This window comes from Ptychodera flava, chromosome 17 (assembly GCF_041260155.1).
Source record: "Ptychodera flava strain L36383 chromosome 17, AS_Pfla_20210202, whole genome shotgun sequence".
In the NCBI taxonomy this organism is placed as follows: domain Eukaryota; kingdom Metazoa; phylum Hemichordata; class Enteropneusta; family Ptychoderidae; genus Ptychodera; species Ptychodera flava.
The window spans coordinates 23,251,199-23,276,617 of NC_091944.1; the positions used below are offsets into that span (position 1 = coordinate 23,251,199).

Below are 25,419 nucleotides of genomic sequence, written 5' to 3' on the forward strand. Positions count from 1 at the left end.
TTCTGTTCGGACGAGAAAGGTGACCCACCGAGGGCGTACTTCCTACTGGTACTCGTGTGACAGGCTTGCAACCACATGACATACTCCGGGTGCGCGCGTACTGGTTTACAGGATTAATACGCCCGATAGTATGGACGCATTTAATCATTTCCGGTAGGTCAGAAGTTTTATGAGTAAGCGTTTCTATCAGCATTTCTAAAAGGTGACCCTTCTAATTTTCAAGGCTAAGTCCTGTAACTCGACAATATCCCCGAAATCCATGGTAATATATCGTGTATTATATTATGTAAAAACAGATCTGTGATAATAACATTAGCCGCGCAGCTTTCTAAAGATTGACAGCCCCACCGAATGTCTCTACCTATACGCTTTTGTTATGCTTAGGGTCACCTGTTACCATGGTATAGGTAAACAATGTACTACATGTATTTATAACTGACCAAACCTACATTAACGCCAAAGAAATTTAAAGTACTATGAGATCTGCTCCCTATAGCCCTAGCGTATAGGCTTTACACTGAAAAAGACAAACATATTCATATGCAAAACAAAGTCTGTCCCTCTCTACTATGAGAATAAGTATTAAAGGTCGACTGTTAATTGAAAAGGGTGACACCCCGTCGTAACGACATGATACGTAGGTCTCTATGTAGTTATCAAGATAGATAGATAGGTAGGTAGGTGGGTGGGGAGGGAGGTAGGGAGATCGGGAGGGATGTAGGAAGGGAGGTAGACGGGTAGGTGTTAGGTAGATGGTAGGTAACTAGCTAGGTAACAAGTCCGGTCTACTGAAGGTACTCTTAAATTCGTATTTAATTTTGCACTTCTGGATATTGCATTTTACACTTCATCCAAAGAAATGTACAAACATCGACTCGATCGTCAACGTCGCAAGACATTTTATTAGATTTTTGTACCATTTTGACACACAACTATAACATATCTACTCAGTCCTTAAAAATTATAATCACTCTTGTCTTCTCCGACCAAGTAGTGTCTTCTAGCTTTTGCAATCGTCGAATAATAGAAGCTATTTATATCTTAGGCTGTGTTCACAAACACCTCTGGAGGTGGGTGCGAGAGATTCCAAAAAAAGTTCTCAGATTTTTTCAAATACCCACCTAACAATCTCGCAACGTGTTCAAGTGTCCCCTGCTGACTTGCCATAATTTTTAAATCCCCCCAAAGGAAGACAAAATGTGGCCGATATAGTTCTTCGTCAAAAAATATCAAATTATAATATACGGGAGTCTATTGGGCAAAATATTAACATTTTTCCCATAAAACAAGCTATATTTCTACATTTATATGTGTGTGATAATGCAGTAAAATGTATTTTGCTTGAAGTGACAGGTGAAAAGTGCATGTGTGTACAAAAACTTTGATTTTTAGATTTCACCGATAATGTTTATTCACTATATATGGTAATCTATTAGGAAACTATAAACGCGTATTTCCAATATAAAACTAGCAATATCTGTTCATCTATAGACGTTTGATAACTGAAATAAATGTACTTGATTAGCATAGGGTGTTTACGAGTGCACATGTGTACTAAAAATTTGACTTTGGAATTTCGCCTTAAATGTTCCACTATATATGGGAGTCTATGACAAAACTGTAAATATTTTTTCTCCATTAAAAACCTGCAATATTTGTGCATATATGGACCCTGAATAATTGACATAATTATACTTAGAGGAAGAAGAGGATGGTTACATGTGCATATGTGTACAAGAATTTGATTTTGGAATTTCGCCTAAAATTATGATCCTCTATACAATAGAGTTTATGAAAAAACTATTAATAATTTTTGTTTAAATACAAAGCACGGTAAATCTATGTAATTATGTGTGCTTGATTATTGATATTTATGTTCTTGATTACACGTAGGTGGTTACAAGTCCATTTGTGTGCAAGAAATCAGGTTTTGGAATTTCACCGAAATGTTGATCCGCTTTACATTGTAGTCTAAGAGGAAACTATGAATAATTTTTGTAAAACACAAAACTAGCTAAATCTGTGTATTTATGTACTTGTGATTATTGATATTAATGTACTTGATTAAACTTATGTGGACACAAGGGCATGTTTGCGAAAGAAATTTGATTTTGGAATTTCACTGAAAATGTTGATTCACAATACATTGTAGGCTACGAGGAAACTACAAATAACGCATAGGTTATCAGCTCCAAAATTTTTATTCAAAGGTTGTTTGACTTGAAGCTTCAAGTTGTCATTGGTAAAACTATGCACTATTCTAAATAGCTGGTAATTTTTCAAAGTCCTCAAAAGATTAGGAATGTACATTAGGCGACATGAATGTTTGACACCAACCAAAAGTCAATGTATTGTCCATAGGAGAATGTTATCAAATAAGTTATCTCCAATTGTTATTGAAAAATTAACTTGAAAATTTTAGTCATTAGAGAGGACAGTGTTGCACAGGGTTGGGTAAGTAGAAATCATGACAACACAAATCTTTTTCCCCAATATTGCTGCTTGGATCATCAATAAATTGTTTAATATACATTGAAACTTGCGCCCGAAGGGCACGCTGAAAATGGAAATGGAAGGAAAATAAAGTGCAAGAAGGTATTTGAAAACGAACGAGATATTCAATAAATTTTCAAGTCCCCCTTTGCAACGTCAATTTTTTTTCATATCCCCCTGGCATGTTGTAAATTTTTCAAGTCACATCCCCCCCTGAAATCTCCCGCCCCCTCCAGAAGTGTTTGTGAATGCAGCCTGATCCTGTTCTTTTCGTTGACAAAATACGCAGTGGATCGATATATTGACCCTTATAAATCTTGCTGTTGACATCATTGTCAAAGGTAAATCACTCTAGCGATGTCCAAAGTTTGTACCAAAGTCTCTCATAACAGGATGGTCTGGTTAAACTTTGAGTCCAACCATGGTCACGTGACCTGTCAATGCCCTCAAAATGGAGACATTCTTTCATAGGGTTTATTTGTTCTCTATTTCTGGTTACACGTCATAGACAATGGCTATATAACTATTGTTTCGATAGAGTTGCTATATCCCAAAGCAAATTGTAATTATCCTGTCAATCAAAATAGAGTTCTACCATTACTCGAAGGCAGCTGGTTTTGAGAGCACGCCATTCAGCAACGTCTACATTCAACTTAGGCATGGCAGAGAGCAACGTAAACTACGGACAGCATACGAATGAAGCATTCTATTTGTCTAGACATGACCGTTTAAGGCCACAGATCGAACGAGGATGCGACAAATTCCTAGACGTGTATGATACTTTCATCACAAAAGAAAAAGACAATGTCATCGTAGCCGCTGCAATGACGGACTCCGATCTGGATCAAAAGATGACGTACTTGTTGATGCAGGTAAAAGAAATGTCGTTTGACACGACAGAACTTATCTGATGCGTTTACCGTAGCCACTTGATTCGTGTTTGATATTACAAACTTAAATTTAATCAGCTCTGCAGCTAAAACTTTCCTGAGCTATGAGAGAGAGAGAGAGAGAGAGAGAGAGAGAGAGAGAGAGAGAGAGAGAGAGAGAGAGAGGAGTTATGGATTATGTGTAGGGGTGAAGTAGACTGAGTAAATAGGCAAACATAATATAGGCTATATGTACGCTGAATATATAATTTATATGAAAAGTTAAATCCTTAAGATATAAAATCTAAGGTGGAAGTTCAGGACAATAGAGAGATTAAAGGCATGCACACGGTCAGTCTTGTCGTCTCCAAAGTAAATAAGAAGAATTGAACTTTATACAACACAAAGTTAAACAAAGGGCTGGTCACCTTTTAACAAGAGTCATACATGTACCAGTAGGTTAGGAAATTAATCTGCAAATGTAGTTAAGGGGTACTTTTTGCTGAAAGTCAAGTAATGAAGAGACACCTTAACTGTATCTGCTCAAATACATTGAATATTGTCTCTCATTTGATCCAAATCGTGTGTTTCGTTCCTATTAGGAAAGGAGCATTGTTAACGGCGGGTGGGTTGGAAGAGAAAATATTTCATCGACTTTTTTTCGGCTAGACATTAGCAATATTTTCAGAGCCCCTTCTGTTGGCAAGAAATATTTTGGCGGCCCTTCCCGACAAAACAAAATGTAGCGCCGACTGGCACCAACCTATCCCGCAAGCTCCTTCCGTCAAGGTGTGTGTATATCTATCTATCTGAATATATATATATATATATATATATATATATATATATATATATATATATATTATTAGATAAAGACATGTATGTATGTATGTATGTATGTATGTATGTATGTATGTATGTATGTATGTATGTATGTATGTATGTATGTATGTATGTTGTATGTATGTATGTATGTATGTATGTATGTATGTATGTATGTATGTGTATGTATGTGTATGTATATATGTATGTTAACTCTGTGTGGTAGTCTATGGTTGAAACTATAAACAGTGTTGTCCCAAAACAAATCTAGATATATCTGTGCATTTACCTTGCATTTATTTATTGGGTAGTCAGCAACATCATTATCGTTCACATAATGTATAAGTTAAGGTTCTTCCAAAACTTTAGTTGGTCAGTCAGTAACAACTTTGCATTTGTGATCGTTGACACCGTGACGTCACACTATTGTCAATTTATACTCGAGCAGGGTCTTATAATCGAACAAGTACGGTACATATGTTTGACAATTGATATGAATGTACTTGACTAGGAAATGCTGATTAGAAGAGTATATGTGCACAAGAAATTTGATTTTCAAATTTCACTTAAAAAGGTCATATCACTATACATGGTTGGCTATGCCGCAAACTATGATATTTTCCAATACATACTTGACAATATCTGTTCACTAGAATTCAATGATTAAGAGGGCAATTGTGTACAAGAAATTTTATTTGAAATTTCACCCAAAAGTGTCATTTCATTAGACATGGCTGTCTAGGCACAAACCATAAAGGCAATATCTGTGGATTTATGTATCTTTGAAAACTGATATGAATGTACTTCATTATAATATAGTGATTGAGAGGACAACTGTGTACAAGAAATTTGATTTTTGAATTTCTCATTACCACACTTGGACAGTCAGCATTACAGTGTTCAAATGCACAAAACGTAAATGATCACCAGTCATTGAAATAAAGCTGTTTCATTGGAAAAGCTCAGAAAATTGGTCTATGAGAGGTTTGTTTTTTTGTCTGTTCGGAGTGATTTATCGGTTTGATTTGCATAGAGTGAAAACTTGGAGGCCCTTTTATGGTACTTCGGAATTTTCAAGGCTAGTTTTCTTGGTGGCCCTTGGCCACTTTCTCTTCCGCCCCCTTGTGCCGTTGATAACGCTTGTTTCCTAAAATAGATCACCAATCGCTATCAAACACTTAAACTTTATTTGAAAAACATATTATTCGTCTGATGAAAATCTTATCAAAGTAATCCCGCTACGTTATACAAAAGATAGTTTAAAAATAAGCATTTTGAATTTTCTTTAAACTTTCGAAAACGGAAATTACCTTTTGAATGTAGAACATTGAAAATAGAAGAGTAAGGTGTTGGTTCCTCATACTGCTTTTAATTAACTCGCACAGAACGTCGCCCGGAAATAGTGTTGATGCCTCAATTTCTAATTTATTCAGTTGAATACTTAAAAATCACTCTAGTGAGTAATTGGTAGTGGTCTCATGTTAACCGTCGCGAAATCTGTGCGGGCCTCCCGGAAAAGTATCGCACAAATCACGTTTAATCCTACCGCCTCCTCCCTCCTAACATTTTTGCTGCGATACAATCAGTTAACTTCAGGTCAACCTTTGTGCCAAAGATTTTTATATTGAAGTTTTTACGAAAAAAACTTGTTTTTTTCCCCAGTCTTCAGCTAACATATACTACAAGAGATTCGATTGCTTAAAAAGTAATATTCGATTTCTAGTTCATTTCAATACAATTCTCCGTATTGCTTCTTCACAACAATTATGATTATTTCTTTTTAATTATTAATTTTTAAATAAATAAAATATAAAATTTTAGAATATAAAAATATTTCTTCATATGAATACATGCTACCGATATGCAATACAGTAAATCATTTTCAATTATACATTTTGTAAAGTTGATATTAAGCCTGAAGACAGCGATTCAACAACTAAAGATGAGTCCCACGACGAAACTTCAAGAAAAAGAACAACAGTATGCTAGAGAACTAAGAAGTGCAGAACACCAGGGCCTTTCCCCATTCTCGGTACTACTAGAGATGGTAAGTACTAATTATTACTGCCCGTAGAGTGTTGGCAGAGGCCGTACGGCTGAAGGGCCCGACCTTTCGAGGCTCGTCTTATCCAACAACAAATTACACATCTTCATTGTAGTGGTTTTATGATATACCTTAAGCAACATAAGACATGGCTGAACAAATGTTGCACACACCTTGGATGCGAAATTTAGACTACAGCATCATTCAAGTACCATTTGGATGTGACGGCGAGCGGTGCGCTTGAACCTGAACCTTACAAGTCACCTACATTCAAACAATTCCGAACTGCCTGAACAAGTACAACCATCAATGCTCGGCATCTCAAATTACGATTTTGTCACCTTAGTGAGTCATAGATCTTTCAGCCGGTCCACCTTATTTTCAGTATGTCGGATTTCTATAGATAAAGGCATGAGATCGCAGAAGCTAAAAAAAAACTTTGGGGCATACAGGAATTTAACATAAGAAAAGTATAAAAAATAGAAAAAAATTGTTTAATTTTTCTAGTTTAATGAACAAAAAGAACTTTCAGCCATGAAAATGATAAAAAATTAAAGCTGCAAGCCGCGTTTGCGGGGCCCAAGCGGATAACATGGTTGAAAGATGTTGCACTAATGATATTATGTGCAAAATTCGATCTTGGAAAAGTATGATTTTGAACATCATCTCATAGTTACTGTACGTGTCAGTGGGAATTGCATGTTTTACGTAAAATCAAATATGGCGGCGAAATATGAAGGATGTAGCACTTGTGGTTACTGAGTTATGGACATATACTCATATTCAAGGTCAAAGGTCATCGAGGTCACAGGACATTTTGTCAAAAAAATTGTAAAGCTTAGTTATCCCTATATACCAAAAATCAGACCTCTAGCTCTATTGGCTGGCTCAGAATTAGATATGCACATAATTAATGAGGTACAGGATGTGGTGTCATAAGGTCTCCCGTCATACCAAATATGAAGGCTGTAGCACTTGTGGTTACTGAGTTATGGACATATACGTATATTCAAGGTCAAAGGTCATCGAGGTCACGTGATATTTTGTCAAAAAAATTGTATTGCTAAGTTATCCCTATATACCAAAAATCAGACCTCTAGCTCTATTGGCTGGCTCGGAATTAGATATGCGCATAATTAATGAGGTACAGGATGTGGTGTCATAAGGTCTCCCATCATACCAAATATGAAGGGTGTAGCACTTGTGGTTACTGAGTTATGGACATATACGTATATTCAAGGTCAAAGGTCATCGAGGTCACGTGATATTTTGTCAAAAAAATTGTATTGCTAAGTTATCCCTATATACAAAAATCAGACCTCTAGCTCTATTGGCTGGCTCAGAATTAGATATGCGCATAATTAATGAGGTACAGGATGTGGTGTCATAAGGTCTCCCATCATACCAAATATGAAGGCTGTAGCACTTGTGGTTACTGAGTTATTGACATATTATATTTCAAGGTCAAAGGTCATCGAGGTCACGTGACATGTCAAAAAAATTGTATTGCTAAGTTATCCCTATATACCAAAAATCAGACCTCTAGCTCTATTGGCTGGCTGAGAATTAGATATGCGCATAATTAATGAGGTACAGGATGTGGCGTCATAAGGTCTCCCATCATACCAAATATGAAGGCTGTAGCACTTGTGGTTACTGAGTTATGGACATATACGTATATTCAAGGTCAAAGGTCATCGAGGTCACGTGATATTTTGTCAAAAAAATTGTATTGCTAAGTTATCCCTATATACCAAAAATCAGACCTTTAGCTCTATTGGCTGGCTGAGAATTAGATATGCGCATAATTAATGAGGTACAGGATGTGGTGTCATAAGGTCTCCCATCATACCAAATATGAAGGCTGTAGCACTTGTGGTTACTGAGTTATGGACATATACGTATATTCAAGGTCAAAGGTCATCGAGGTCACGTGATATTTTGTCAAAAAAATTGTATTGCTAAGTTATCCCTATATACCAAAAATCAGACCTCTAGCTCTATTGGCTGGCTCAGAATTAGATATGCGCATAATTAATGAGGTACAGGATGTGGTGTCATAAGGTCTCCCATCATACCAAATATGAAGGGTGTAGCACTTGTGGTTACTTAGTTATGAACATATACGTATATTTAAGGTCAAAGGTCATTGAGGTCACATGACAATTTGTCAAAAAAATTGTATTGCTAAGTTATGCCTATATACCAAAAATCGGACCTCTAGCTCTATTGGCTTGCCCAGAATTAGATATGTGCATATTTAATGAGGTACCGGATATGGCACCATAAGGTCTCCCATCCTACAAAATATGGAGGATGTAGCACTTGTGGTTCCTAAGTTATGGACGTATATGTATATTTGAGGTCAAAGGTCATCGAAGTCATGTGACATTTTTTAAAAAAATTATTTTTCGTAGTTATCCCTATATACCAAAAATCTGACCTCTTGCTCTATTAGATTGCCCAGAATTAGATATGACTCTTACATAGGCCAGAATAAGCCATTTGTATAGCTTAGCTGCAGAGGTATAGGGGAGGTCAAAGGTCATTGAAAAATCAGAAAAATAATACTTTAAAAATTTTCTTCTCAAAAACTGCCTGGTTAATTTCCTTGAAATTTATTATATAGCATCTAGTAGTGTGGCCTATAAAGTTTGCGAAAAGATTTTGGTGTTAGTTCTGGAGAAGAAGATTTTTAATGATTAAATTGCGATTTTCGTAAAATCCAAGATGGCGGCCAAATCATGTGACCAATCCAAATGTCTTTCGCAAACTTGAAACAGATCACTGTAAGGATGACATGATTAAAATTTCAGTTAAATCTGTGTGTTTGTTCTGGAGAAGAAGATTTTTAATGATTAAATTGCGATTTTCGTAAAATCCAAGATGGCGGCCAAATCACGTGACCGATCCAAACGTCTTTCGCAAACTTGAAAGAGATCACTCTAAGGACGACATGAGCAAAATTTCAGTTAAATCAGTGTTTTGGTTCTGGAGAAGAAGATTTTTAATGATTAAATTGCGATTTTCGTAAAATCCAAGATGGCGGCCAAATCACGTGACCGATCCAAACGTCTTTCGCAAACTTAAAAGAGATCACTCTAAGGATGACATGAGTAAAATTTCAGTTTAATTGGTGTGTTGGTTCTGGAGAAGAAGATTTTTAATGATTAAATTGCGATTTCGTAAAATCCGAGATGGCGGCCAAATCACGTGACCGATCTAAACGTCTTTCGCAAACTTGAAACAGATCACTCTAAGGATGACATGAGTAAAATTTCAGTTAAATCTGTGTGTTTGTTCTGGAGAAGAAGATTTTTAATGATTAAATTGCGATTTTCGTAAAATCCAAGATGGCGGCCAAATCACGTGACCGATCCAAACGTCTTTCGCAAACTTGAAAGAGATCACTCTAAGGACGACATGAGCAAAATTTCAGTTAAATCAGTGTTTTGGTTCTGGAGAAGAAGATTTTTAATGATTAAATTGCGATTTTCGTAAAATCCAAGATGGCGGCCAAATCACGTGACCGATCCAAACGTCTTTCGCAAACTTGAAAGAGATCACTCTAAGGATGCCATGAGTAAAATTTCAGCTAAATCTGTATGTTGGTTCTGGAGAAGAAGATTTTTAAAATTAAATCGGTATTTTTCGAAAATCCAATATGGCCGCCAGGTCACGTGACCAATCGAAATTTGTATACCCAGGTGCACGAGATCTCATAGGTACCTATTAGCCCTGCAAGTTTCAGAAGTTTGCGGTAAGCGGTGTTTGAGTTCTAGGTCGACAAAAAAAGAGCGGAAGAAGAAGAAGAAGTAGAAGAAGAAGAAGAAGAAAGTTGAACTCCTATAAAACCATAGGGCCCAGCCGTTTGGCTTGGGCCCCTAATATTTTTAAGATCACTATCTAAAACTGGGAATTCGACTTATTACCCATAATGTATTTCAGTATCCTGTTGTTTGCCCCAACCCACCCCACAAGACAAAAGCTTTTTGCAGTAGCGAAAACATAATGGGTTTTGATACTATCACCGTGTAGCCTAAAACCTTACTTTCCCGTGAGGATTTCCTTTGATATTTCATTGCCAAAATTATCAACTGTCAACTTAAAATGTATATTACAACATCTTAACCACTGATGCAAGATTCGTTTAAAGACAAATGTTAATCTGGCATTTTACACGTTCAATCAAAGGGGCTTACGACCAGTCAATTAAAAGATAATAAAGAGTAATGCTATTAAACCTAGTTTTGTGTACGAGGCCCTTTTTCCTTGTTTGTGTACAAGACTTTTTTCCTTGTTGTCTCAGTTTTCTCGCCATATGCTTCCTCGCTCTGTGAGTACTCTCAATTATGTATGCTGTTCAGCATGCGGTTTGTCCCCTTGGTTAACTTTTGTTATAGGATTTCCGGGTTTCCTCTATACTGTTGCCATACTGAACGATCGCATAGCATGCCAAACCTATCCAAAAGTTTTGTCTGGTTCCCTGTCCCATTTCTACCGCTGGCTGCGCTGTTCATGAAAATAGGATCAGGTATGGGGTTGAGATTGCAATTAATTATTTCGAACTTCGAGCTACCCATTGTGCCCCGGCCATAGGATAAATTTTACTTCCATGGTTTCCAAAACCAAGCATGATTTGTCGAAATTTAATCAAAAACGAAAAATTACTCATTTTTGAGTCACAGCCGTACATGGGGAAGGAGGGATAGTCTGTCACATATGAGACTAAACCACTATAGAAGAACAGTGTCAGAGACTTTAACCTGAAGCCGTGTAAAAGACTTCACTGTTCTATATTTCGTCGTCTTTTCCAGGCTTGCCACTATATATATTTGCTGATCACGTGATCTTGTCCGATAACTGTGTCATTAAGACGCTGTCAAAATTCTGACTAAAATGGCGGCCCATAGTCAGCGGTGGAAATTGGGCAGGGACCCTAACTTGCCAAAGTTCACCACAGAGGCGCACTTCATACTGCATACATAATTATCACTGAATTGTCATAATTCGCAGAGCGAGGAAACACAGGACACAAGAACTGAGAAGAGAGCAAGGGAAAAAGCTCTTCAACAAGACTAGGGTTAATTGCATTATTCTTTATTATCTTTTAATTGGCCGTTCACAAGTCCCTATGGTCTAACCAAATATGGGCAGTTACTACAGTAAAACGGTATGGAAGTGAAGGCACTTTCGTTCAGCTGGTCAAGATGATGATGAAGCTAGCTGACAACCCCAACCTTTATGTATTTGAACCTTTCGGATTTTACAAACACAATATCTATGAACATCAAAGCGAGAAGAAACACTTAATGGGAGATTTAACAATTCTTACAACGTGGTACAGTTGGACATTTTCACAAGCGACGGGCCCCAACAAGTATAAAGTGCAAAACCTCATGATATCTCATTATAAGTCATCAGAACAACCCCTAAACTAAGCCGTGACATGTTAAATCATATTTTTTTTCAGATCACTCTTCTCTACAAAGACGCCGATGCAATACAGAATTGTCTCCGTGTGGTGTACGAACGACTGACGCTAGATGACGATAGATCAAAACCAAACCCTCTCGTGGCGAAAACAATCTGCAAAGTGGAAATGACCCTGAGCAATGGCCTTACTAAGATGTTTTGGGGAGCTAGTGTTGCTAGGGAACGAAAACTTCGGAAAACGTACCTACGCAATTTGGTAAACCAGCACTTTCATGAATGGGTGAAGGGAACACTAGAAAACGAAAACGCGTTCATAAAATTTCCCATGATATCTGTCCGCTGTGTAGCTTTACAGTTTAGTCATGGAGAAGAAATTTTCACAGACAACAATATGAATACAATACCTCCCTGCCAAACATGTTCTAGATTGTTTCAAGGTATCACTTGGGGCGAAAATCCGAGAATCGACCATGAGCGAATCTTTCCTCCGGGTAACTGTGCAGAGTATTATGCATTTAGTAAACTTTTGCGAGCTGTTGGTGATTTACAATCCTGGAAATGTTCTTTTCAAAATGGTACGGATGTAAAATCGTACATGATAAATCTGCTCAGTCAATGAGAGCAAATGCAGAAAAAATATGTTTTTCAGTTACTGCCGTCTATCATTGTATAATTGTGCATTTTTTTTTGTTTTGTGCTTGCAAATGTTTCAATATTATTCTACTTGAAAATGTTTACGTAATGAATTATTGAGGACTATAATGTGAAATGAAGACATTCTTTCCCAAATAACATTGGCAACATTGGTTTTTGTATGGGAATCGTGAGTTACGGTTCGCCAAATTATCATAGAATCAGGTAAAAAGATGAGTATGAGACATGGGATGAGTTCTAATCGCAACTCACTTGCCGATCTGACCTAATAGTCTAGCGTTTTTGTGGTGGCGATTTAAGTTTTCACGTCCGATTTGTTTTCATACAAATTGTTGCTGTTTTGGTTTCATTTTTGTTGCTGCTTTGTAAACTTAAAACTGTTGATATGTTTTAAAGATTTATTCTGGTGACAAGCTGCACAATGTTTTGAGTATCAAGTTTACATAAAAAGAAAACAAACAAAACCAATGAAAAGTAGTAAAATACAACGATCTCTCTATCAAAATATAACATGTTTGTTAGATCTTGCATACACGACCCTAGCCTGTACTGTGAAGGTATATGGTTCAATAATGATTTGTAACTAAACATAACACATCCTCGACATATGATATCACAGGCGGCCCATACACTATTGATAAGCTTATTATTGAGTTTTTCCCAGTTTTCTCTGTCACTGTCAGTCCCTCTCCTTTTCTTCATGCTCTGACTGATCGTAGTAAGTAAAATAAATAAAATAAAAATAGCCTAACCTATAGCCTCTTGACTCTTTATTTATTTTACACCCCATTATCAAGGGTTGGTCAACATTGCAAAGATAGAGATGTAAATGAAAAAGGAGCCAATTTTAGTAACCTTTCCTATCTTTCGCGATGTTGACCAACCCATAAAATCTCTTATAAGTCCACGGATTAGCACAATTAGTTGTGTTAACCATTTGTTTTATTTACTCCGATTAGTCAGAGCATGAAGAAAAGGAGAGAAAATGATAGAGAAAACAGTGAGAAAAACTCAGTAATAGTTTTTGGGCCGCCTGTGATGACATCTGCTATTACTGTTTCAAACAAGTATATATATAAGAAGCTTTCGTTTGGTTGTCATCAGAGTGTTCTCATCGACCGTCCAGTTTCGTCGTATTTATTGTTGATTGATTCCTTAAACGCATGATAAAATCTTAAAGAACAGCAAAGGAAATATAAACTCGTTTAGCTTCAAAGAAAATCATGTGAACGATGTACTGTATCGATTATGAAGAAGCTATGACATATTTTGTGATTAGGAGAAGCCTAGTGAAGTGTGCAGCGAACTCCTTTCCAAAATGAAATACACAGCATCAGCGTATATATATATATATATATATATATATATTATATATATATATATATATATATATATATATATATATATATATATATATATATATATATATATATATATATCTATATCTATATCTATCTCTCTATCTATCTATCTATCTATCTATCTATCTATCTATCTATCTATCTATCTATCTATCTATCTATCTATCTATCTATCTATCTATATATATATATATATATATATATATAATATATATATATATATATTATATATATATATATATATATATATATATATATATATATATATATATATATATATATGCAGAAATGGCAGGAATGTCCATAATCTTGTTTCAGCTCGTATGGATGACGTTAAAAGTTTACGTTTTTATTGATTTTATTTGCAATTTACTAGAGAAACCGAAGCTGTCTAGTCATTTGAAAACATGGTCTAATATTTTCCGCGTTGAACATTTTACCTTTATGAAACATGTTGTATTTCAATTACTCTATTTTGTCCCCGAATCTAAGTGAACGTCCGACAAGCTATGGTTCGAAATACCTACATAATTACAAGCTGCACCATGCATATCATATCATATCACTTTCGAACAGATAGAGGGCTAGACCTATCTGCAGCTGCACACTATGCATATCGAAAGCAACACAGCATTTATTCTATCTTCCAAACATGTGGTAAATCTGGTCATTTAAACGGGCAAAATTTAGATACGCTTATTTCGAAACTACATTGATGAACTGATTGCCCGACAGCATAGAGCTGCATGTCAACCCCGTCGAAGAAAGCATGTGACACGTGATGCTCATTAAGCGTATCGAGCCTGAAAGTAATATCAACTTACGTTTCATTGACCACATTCCATTAATGCAAAATTGAGCCCTTACAGGGAATGATGGAGAGGGTGACTGGGAATACCTTTTGATAAACTGCTGATGTAAATCTGCCATTGTGCAGTAGGTGCTTAGATAAGATGGTGTACGTAGATGCAAAACTTACATATTGTGCATGCTGGAAAACATTTAATATCTATCTATCTATCTATCTATCTATCTGTGATATATATATATATATATATATCCGTGATATATATATATATATATATATATATATATATATATATATATATATATATATATATATATATATATATATATATATATATATATATATATATATATAATATATTATATATATGTATGTATAGGAAAAAGCCCGAGTACGAGGGCTCTTCTGGTATATAAAGTCCAACCCAACGATAAAATGTCGAGGCCGCAGGCCGAGACATTTTAACGTAGGGTTGGACTTTATATACCAGAAGAGCCCGAGTACGAGGGTTTTATCCGACTTAAAAACTATCGCCCCTAACTGATATATTTTCGTTTTCAATGTGTTTACGTCAACCGTCCCCTTTGTCAATGTAACATGTTTAGGATATGAATTAAATCTTTTATTTGTGAAATAGACTTCCAATGTAATGAAACATCCTATAAATGCCCTAGGGCACATTATATAAATGCCCTAGGGCACAGCAGATTTTGTGTTGCAGCTGGTTTAAAATGTACCAGATGTCTACAGAATATGACATGTTCACTTTTGATTGGACAGTACGTTACTACGGTGCTGTCATTCGTTTCTGGAATTTTGTGACCAAGGCTTTACGAGTAGATAAAACACCCTGAATTGAGCACTCTGATTGGTCAATCAACAGTAGATAGTTTTTAAATATATATATATATATATATATATATATATATATATATATATATATATATATATATATATATATATTGACAGGAAAGGTCAAGCAGCACCAACTTCTTACGTGTCTGTCCGTTATATTTCTTAGTTTGCTGTAGATCTTGTGAAGATTCTTTGCCATACTAGACGACTATACTTGGATCTATGCAGATTCACAGGGGTACCAGTAAAAGGCAGTACAGGGAGTTGTGACTAGTTGTCAATGGACCACCAATAAGTGTAGGTCTAGCAGCTGCGGTGTATCTGTATCCGTGAGGATCGCAAGATTTCACAGGGCTATCTTGGATACGGCACAAGCCTATTTCAATATTGACAGGATAGGTCAAGCAGCACCAACTCTAGGACACAGTGTTCTTCACTACAAACTAAATTTTATTGTCCGACGTTTCGTGGGCTTAATCCCACTTCATCAGGGTTAAAAACTGAAATAAACGGATAACAGACTATAAAGCATATGAAAGAAAATACAGGAAGCTAAAAAATTGAAACGAACTTAAAAAGCGAAACTCTACAAAAAGTACTTTTAGTGGTAACTGGACCTTGGACTCAACACGAGGATCTATACCACATAAAGAGTTGTGGAACAACGCAAGACTGTACTCACTTGTTGACTATCAAGATGGAAATGACACTGAACCAACCAGAGCAGAGGTTGAAATGCATTGGGTGATTGACACCTACAAGCTGATTTTCATATATTGAATGCGATGTACATCGCATGCAAACGTAAGAAATGTGCAATACGATGTACAATACAAATGAACAAACAATGTCTTAGAAAGTGGAGAGACAGCTGCAGGAAAACCAACCGGTACTGAAATATTTAAGCCAGGAGAAAACAGAACTCCGCTGAAGTGAAAATTTCACCATCAAAATAAAAAACTAGTAAAAGTACAGGGTAAAATTCAATGTCAATATTCTAAAAAAGATGTAAAAGTCTTAAATAATGATGATCACCATAAAATAAAAAAGTGGTAAAAATACAGGGTAAAATTCAATGTCAATACTTAAAAGATGTAAATGTGTTGAAAAACAAATGTGATAAAAAATGTGATAAAAATAAAGGTATCACCCGTATGTAGTCAAACTGACAGGGGGGGGGGGTGAAAAATACCCGAAAGTCAATGATTGAATAAAAAGTTACACTATAGCAGGAATGGGTGACTCTCTATTGAGTCCCTTTGGATACATGGTGTTAAGTAAAAATATCCACTTTGTTTCAACAATGTCCCTAGAATATTTATCATTGTGATCACTGTTATGAACCGTTTCCAAGATAATGACTTTCATATTCTTTACTGAATGGTTGGGAAGGTATAGTGCTGGATTATCGAGATAATTGTTTTTACATTTTATCATGCTTCTGTGACCGGCCATTCTGTACCTTATTTTGTTTTTAGTTTGGCCAACATACTGACATAAGCAAATATCACAAAATACACAATAAATGGCATTTTCAGTATTACAGTTGTACTGTCCCTTTATTTTGAAGGTTTGACCGTTGCTATGACTTGTTATGCTGTCCGTGGTGACCATCTGTGAACACATTACTCTGCATCTAGTATCATTACATGGCCGTGAGCTCCGTTTATTCTGTTGTTGTTGTTGTTGTTGTTGTTGTTGTTGTTGTTGTTGTTGTTGTTGTTGTTGTTGTAATCTGTGTCTTACAATCAACTGGCCAAGATTGGCACAAACTCTGTCCGAAATGAGCAGAGGTGTAGGGGAAACCATAGACATTCTTTCAGAGAGCTAGTTGGCTAGTTGTCTGACGTCTGGTCGCATAGGATTGAAGTCGTTGACCCAAACCACTCTATCCATGGATTGCTTTTTATTGTAACGGAGAAAGGACGATCTTGGTTTCTTACGAACTTCATCTATAATGGTTTGTATTTTGTTGGCCTGGTAACCAGATTTGATCAGTCTGTCCTTGAATACACTGGCCCGTTGATCAAACCACATATCGAGTGAACATATTCTGCGCAATCGGATAACTCCACTGTATACAATGCTGTTGAAGATGTGTCTTGGATGGTGTGAAGAGGGAGACAAATATCTTCCACTGTCAGTAGGTTTGGTGTACAGATCCGTCTCCACTTTCCCGTTCACTATGCTTGTAGAGATGTCGAGGAAATGTTGCTTGGTTTTACCATACTCCAAAGTGAACTTGATAGATGGGTGTATACTGTTAAGGTATTTGTGATATCGGAGCAATTTGTATTCGCCGAGTGTCCATATACCGTGAAGATCATCAATAAATCTTTTGAGCAGATCGGGTTGGTCATTATAATTTTCGGTTTTTCTCCAGAACCAGCTCATAAAAATGTTGGCGTACATAGGAGCGAAAGGCGTACCCATGGCTGTCCCATGGATTTGAATATAATGTTCTCCACAAAACTCGAAACCATTGTTACGTAAGACAATATTGGCTAACTCAATGATGTCATCAGTATTGGTAGCGTTGAATTTGGTGCATGTTTCGAATGCATGTTTAAGTGCTTCCAGGCCCTCATCAATCGGGATATTGGGATACAAACTGATTACATCCAAAATGAACAGAAGAGAGTCCGCCGGTAACGTTGAAATCTGTGAGGAATTTGCTTGATGAAGTTGATGATAGATGTAAGAAGTCAGTGGAATCTTTAACTAATTCCCTGCAATACTGTGGTACTATATCCATCAGTTTGTGATGAAGCCATATGGATGCTCTTTGTGTAGGGCTATTGATTTGAGAGATAATAGCCCTAACTGGGGGTTTACGATGGAGGCTGATATCAGGATTCTGGATCTTATGCCATTTTGCCAAACCATGCATATACGGAGTAGTGATGTTGTGTTCGTAGCAAATAGCTGCTGCTTCTGTGGCTGAGATTGTTGAATTATTTTCCATTTTATTTTCTTGTTCGACGATTTTAGCATGAACTGTAGGTGTCAAATCTTCACTAATCTGTTGATAGTATTTAATGTCAGACAAATTCTCTCATAACTTCTATATAGCTTTGTCTATTCCAAAGGATAACAGAGCCACCTTAATCGACTTTGCTGATATAGATAGACGGTTCATCCCTCAGTTTTCTGATTTCTTGTCTCTGTTCTTTAGTGATATTGTCTCTGCGGGACGACGTATCTGACTTGTATTGCAATACTTCTTTCATTTCTGTTTCACGGTATTTATCGAGCATTTGATCCCTACCTGTTCGTGGAGTCCATTTACTTGGTATTCTCAGTTCTTTTGGGAGATCACAAGCGTAGTTTTCACAGTCATTTTCAGTGTCGTGAAAGAACTCTTTTAATCGTAATCGCCGATGGTATGAGTGAGTGTCCTCGATGAATTTCCATTTGTCCCAGGATTTTGGTGTGGGTATAAATCCCAAGCCTCTGTTGAGCAATGTTGTGGCAGCTGGTGTGAGTTCTTTTCCACTGATATTTATTATATTGTTAATGTCTGATAAGGCCGCAGATTTTCTGGCTATATGAAGTCTCACGTTTCTTTTGTGTTTTCTTACATATTTGTTAAACCGACGACGTTGATTCCCACCAGATCTATGAGTTGTGTTAACTGTGTGAGAAACGTTTTGTTGTTCTGACTTCTTCTTATCCAGTGTTGCTGACGTGAGTTTCATAAGTTTATTTTGACGTGTATTGTTCAACTTTATCTTTGTGTTTCTGACTTGATTACGTAGTTGGGCATTGAAGCGACGGTATATACGCTGGTCTGCAAGACTTTGCAACTTCCTCGTCAACAGTTGAGTTTTACTTTCGAGTCCTGGGCAAAGTTCATTTTCATAGAATGATATAAGAAGATTCACTAATTGTCCGATGTTTTTCTAAGCGCTGAGTTTCATTTGTATTCTAAATTTGTGTTTTCTAGTGGTGGTTTCTTGTTAAAAGATAAACCAGTAGGTATGACATTTTCAGAACGGCAATGTTGCAGGAAGGATAGATGCGATTGAAATCTTACGTGTCTGTCCGTTATATTTCTTAGTTTGCTGTAGATCTTGTGAAGATTCTTGGCCATACTAGACGACTATACTTGGATCTATGCAGATTCACAGGGGTACCAGTAAAAGGCAGTACAGGGAGTTGTGACTAGTTGTTAATGGACCACCAATAAGTGTAGGTCTAGCAGCTGCGGTGTATCTGTATCCGTGAGGATCGCAAGATTTCACAGGGCTATCTTGGATACGGCACAAGCCTATTTCAATATTGACAGGATAGGTCAAGCAGCACCAACTCTAGGACACAGTGTTCTTCACTACAAACTAAATTTTATTGTCCGACGTTTCGTGGGCTTAATCCCACTTCATCAGGGTTAAAAACTGAAATAAACGGATAACAGACTATAAAGCATATGAAAGAAAATACAGGAAGCTAAAAAATTGAAACGAACTTAAAAAGCGAAACTCTACAAAAAGTACTTTTAGTGGTAACTGGACCTCGGGCTCAACACGAGGATCTATACTACACAAAAAGTTGTGGAACAACGCAAGACTGTACTCACTTGTTGACTGTCAAGATGGAAATGACACTGAACCAACCAGAGCAGAGGTTGAATTGCAATGTTACTAATTTAAGTGTGAATCCAGCTGCTTCTTGGAAATTGTGTAACCTCGTACGCCAGATATAAACAAGAGCCTTACATCGCATTGCAAATAACATTTATATAACAAGAGTTGTACCCTTTCAAAAGTTTAAACATTTGATTAGATGTATCCTATATGTCAGAAATAGTCCCATTAGAGACAGATTCATAGCAAATTTGAGTGATTTCTTGACCTAAGAAATAAACCTCCTGAACGAGATTGTGCTTTAAAAGTCAAGGGACATATGTACCAACAGTAGCCAGACCAACAATTTCAAACCTGATTAAGTGCAATCTTATTGTTATTGTAAAATTACTCTGGCTGTTACCACTCCCCTGTGTAAGTTTGTAAACGCGCTTGTTTATTTACAAAAACACAGGGTGTTTATTGGATAGCAAACATTGTCTACACTTATGTGTTGTCAACGAATAAGTGTCTAGCAACAGAGTTTGTGCTACGAGTTTTTCTCATGGCCTAACTCTAAAACCAACAATAAAAACATGGCTACTAAGAAGGTTTCTACAACAAAGATCGAGGTATTTGTTCGCTTAAATTGCATCGCTGAGACTAATATACTAAGAGTTTAATGTTGTAAGGCATGTAAGGCAAGTTTCTTTCGTTTTATATATTATAAAATAATTAATGAAAAGCCCATATATATTTGTGATGAAATAATAATGCTGAAAAGCTGTTATCCATTAGCAATTGAATAACAACTTTGTTCTTCCTTGTACAAAATTATCTTCTTGAATTTTTTAAGCTTATTGATAAACCACTTGAAAGAAAAAGCTAATTGGATAAATAATGCGGATGCTATTACCAAGATGAAGATCTGAAAATTTTACATTTGAAAATCTAATTTTAATTCTGAACATAATTGTTAATTTAGTCGATGATGTAATAAAGTGAAAAAAAGGAAGATATGTGCAATTGGCACTAGTACAATAACAATGAGTAATGAGGTATTTAGGAAACAAAATACTCTGCGTGTGTTTATCCATATCTCCGATGGAGGTTGCATTCTGGAAGCTTTACAACTATTCTGATAGCACCATGATGATGGCTTGACTTGATGAAAGGATGGACGGAGCGCCCTCATGCGGACAATTCAATGACGTTTCATCAAACGAAGTGCAGCATTTCCGGATATATCACCCAAATCATGAAAATGAGTTAAATTTGCAAATCAGCAACCAACTGACATAATACAGCTTAATGTGTTTTATCGCTACTGTAATACTTTCAGATCAACACCTGTACCAGGTTTCATCAAATTTGCTACAGATTTTCCAGAAACTAAAAGAGAAACCAATAAAACTAATGAGAAACGTTAATTAAGAAATTTTCAATTGACAATTAAAAGACACGATATTACTATTACAGCATTTAGGGATCGACATCTATACCACTTTACATCAAACTTAATGCTAAATTTCTGGACATAGGATACCAATTAGGAGAGGTCATTAAATATGCAAATTAACAAGTTATGGACATGATACATCAAATGTCTTTGTACAACATTTCAGGACTCTTGGCTCAACAACTGTCCGGCATTTCGTCGGATATGATGCAGCACATCCTTACATATCACCCTTATAACCAAAAACCAGTAAAGATGTAAATATTGTCATATGTCTGTATGCACTGTCAGACCACCAGCTGTAAAATGTTTCATCAAAACTAGGTCTGCGGGGACATGCGGATTGAGTCCCGTCCGTCCGTCCACGCAGATATCCCAACCTCAAAAGTAAACAAGAAAAAAAAACACAAAAAAAACAAAAAAAACACTGACAACTCCCAGACGCTGCAGCTATCTCCTAGAATATCGCGCTTTATCGCTTGATATGTGTAAATCTAAAGCGTCGCCACTCGCCTTCGATCTTAATGGCTGGAACAACGTTAAAATGTAGTAGATATTTCCAAGTTTAAAAGTAACGAACTATATGTCAGAATTAAAGTCCCAGGCCTTTGCTATCTCATAAAAAATATTGGGCAAAGTTCGTCGTTTGCGACCGAAACCTCGAAAATAATAACACTTTTCCGGGATAATCGTTTGAAGACATATCAATAATAGTCGACTGTTTATTATGACCAAAATATCTGTAAGATCGGTTTTTCACTTACAATTTGTTTTGATACGCTTAGGCTATACAGCCATTGTCGCTGGTATTCTTCGCTGTTATGCAGTAATTTGTATGTTTCAGTCCTTGAATTTGTTTAGATACAGGAAGAAATGCATATATTTTTTCTAGTTATCATGGGTTGAACTTTAGTGATGTGCACCACCACATGATCAAAACCGCTCTACCAATAAATTAATGCATACGATAATTTCGTGTAAAAAAGCAAAAGCTACCTGGTAAAACAAGGCAAGTTTGTCAAAATGCGTTTTCTCGACTTTATTCATTCAAATGAACGCACAGAAGCGGAGTATTCAAAGTGTGTTTAAATCTTATCCATTTATTCGTGTTCTATACGACTCTATACATTGTAACCAGGACTTTCATTACAGAGGAAAACCAGAAGGACCTCTAACTGTATGGTTTGGATTGTTATATCATTCGTCGTTTATTTCCTCGATGAACTTTGACCATTTGAAACAAAAAACTGACTACAAAACCTGACGACAACTATTACAGTTCGGACTTCCTAATAGACGACCACCAATACGATTCATCAAAATCTGGGTTAACACCCTCTGGTAGAAATACCGTTCGAGATTGAGGTCTATTTTCACGATTGTTTAGAGGTGTTGGACTTTACCCTTCTTGATACACATTACACGCAGCGTCAAGTACTCTTTTGCATTGCTGGAAATTTGAAAACTCCGGCTATGAAATCAGAAAACGCCTTGAGTGTGTCCTTTCCGCATCTTCTTGTTTTTGTTCTGTTCTGTGGATATTCTAATACTCAACACGCCAATGTGAATCCTGGTGATCCCCATGCTTGCTTCGCATATGAAGACCTAACTGGACCGTAAGTATTTCAGACATTTTCAGAAGTGTCAACTGGACAAAAAAGACCTATTAGCAGCATAAAAATTAAAGTTATGATACATATGCTTCTGTGACCTACTAAGTTCTAATATGCAGTAAATCTCGTTCCCGTAGACAGGGAGTACAATAACAATGACAAAGGGTTTAATAACTTTCGGTGTTGTTTGACGCTCTTTGATTTTTGACCTGAAAGCTGTTTAAAAACACTGTTAAATCTAACTTTGCCTCATTGTTTGTTTGCTGTTTTTTTGTTTTGCTTTCTGAAAAATGTGTACTTCACTAACACTGTTATATATTATTGCCTGAATACATGGGTTTAGGTGCCCGAGAGCAGGTGACAATTTGCCCGACGCCAGGAGGGCAAATTTTCTCCTGCTGCGAGGGCACATAAACCCATGTATTCAGGCAATAATATTTTTATTACATGCCTCTTCTTAGATAATGCTATATGACATTTAGTTACAAGCAGGGCATTTTAAAACAATTTTACCATTATCAACCAGCATCAAACAGATTTTAACGAAAGTCAAAATAGCAGTGCGCGCCCGGATATTTTGCATTTAACGTTAAGCGTTTACTTTGACATCGAAAACATCGAAAGGCTTCACTGGCCCGGCTAACCATGGAAACCGGTCAGTACATCGTTCACCGGCCCGCGACCATCCCGGACGTTCCTATTCAGATTAATGCACTGATTTGCATTCACCTCGAGGCACGTAATAAAAGATCGATAATTCTTCACTGAGCCCACCCAGAACGGGTATATCTTGACTGAACGTGAACACGTAGCTAACTATACGCCCAAGTCATTCTAAAAATGTTATTTTAAACTTTACGTGTAAATTCAACATTAAAATATATATTGCAATATGCGTATTCACAAAATTACCGTTTTACGTCCTTATGCAACATATTTTTCGATATTAACCTCAAAATTGAGCGTCCCAAGCAGTTTTATTAATTCATTTACTGCAGAAATCTATACAGCCCATATAAAAATGCATAATATGGCACAAAACCTGAACAAAAAGAATTCTGTATTTTTTTTCACTTTGTAATAGGGTATACAGATGCTGTGACGGTTACTATCTCAGTAACTCTATTTGTATAGGTAAGTAATAAAAACTTGATTTTATTATGAAATAGATTTCAGCAATAAACCACACCCCGCAATCGGTGTACGATGAGAATTTTAACATTGCAATATGCCAGGAAGAAACCATACCCAGCAACAAATTTACAATGAGGGTTTGAACATCGTACGATACATATGCCAGAGCGATAGATTTTGTCTGTAGCTGAGTCTGTCGCAAGTGTTCCACCTATACTGTGTATCGCGAATATAGCACTGTTGCTTTCACGTCTCGACCAGTCAGATAGCTGTATATGCGTTATCATAACAGTGGCATAATATAATGAATATAATATCATAACAGTATATAAATGGCGCAGATGGAGCGATCTGATTGGTCGAGACGTGAAGAGAACCGTGGTATATTCGTGATATACCACAGCTGGTACACGCGCGAGATTTCGGCAAGAGCAAAACTCCTTTTTTGACGTTCCATGCCTGAATGTCAACATATCGTTATGATATAATAGCAATAAATCATGGGCAGTGACGGTACACCTCTCGTTTTTGACCAGTTCACTTCATGTATACACTCGCTGTCGCTCGTACATGTATGTCGTGAACTGGTCTCAATCGCGTGATACACCACAGGCGGCCTATACACTATTAATAAGCTTATTGTTGAGTTTTTCTCACTGTTTTCTCTATTATTTCCTCTCATTTTCTTCATCATAGTCCCTCTATGGATAGAGGGACTTTGTCGTCATGCTTAGACTGATAGTTTCAAAGGGGATTAAGCAATAATCCCCACCTACCGACGGTATATCACGAGATTTTGCCCAGTTCACGACATGTATGCACGAGTGATAGCTGTTAACCTTATAGTGCCTGTCTTTGATATATTAACGTTATTAGTCAGCCTTTGACTTTGGACCTGTCGGAGTATGTGCGGAGTTTTTCCCGCCTGATTTTGCCAGTTCACAGTTACGGCATCCATGCAATGTATTGCCAAGTGAATGTTAGGCCTAGTGCTGTTGTGTACAGAAACCTTACTTTTTGGGAACTTATCAATAGCGAGTGCATATATGATCTAATAAAAACCGAGAGGTATTTCGTGAAAGGGAGTGGTTTATTGCTATTGTATCTTAAAAGTATATTGAAATTTTGGCATGAAACATCAAGAAAATATTTTTGTTCTTTGCGAGAGCTCGCGCGTATCCAAACCGTGCTATAAGATCGCCATGCCTAATCTTTCCAGTCATACAATTTCCATTGCGTACCCTTCCTTCCAAGAGCAAAAGAAAATTCTTCATCAAAATTTGAACACGCTTTTTCTAAACTAGATTTG

General features: G+C 36.6%; 1 protein-coding gene across 1 annotated transcript; it reads left to right on the top strand.

Moving 5' to 3' along the window:
* The first annotated feature begins 3,058 nt into the window (after nt 1-3,058).
* On the top strand, nt 3,059-12,316 carry LOC139116492 (uncharacterized). The gene is made up of 3 exons (XM_070679113.1): nt 3,059-3,365; nt 6,088-6,231; nt 11,702-12,316. The coding sequence occupies exons 1-3, from the start codon at nt 3,153-3,155 to the stop codon at nt 12,281-12,283; spliced, it is 939 nt and encodes a 312-aa protein (XP_070535214.1). The 5' UTR covers nt 3,059-3,152; the 3' UTR covers nt 12,284-12,316.
* Nucleotides 12,317-25,419: the final 13,103 nt, after the last annotated feature.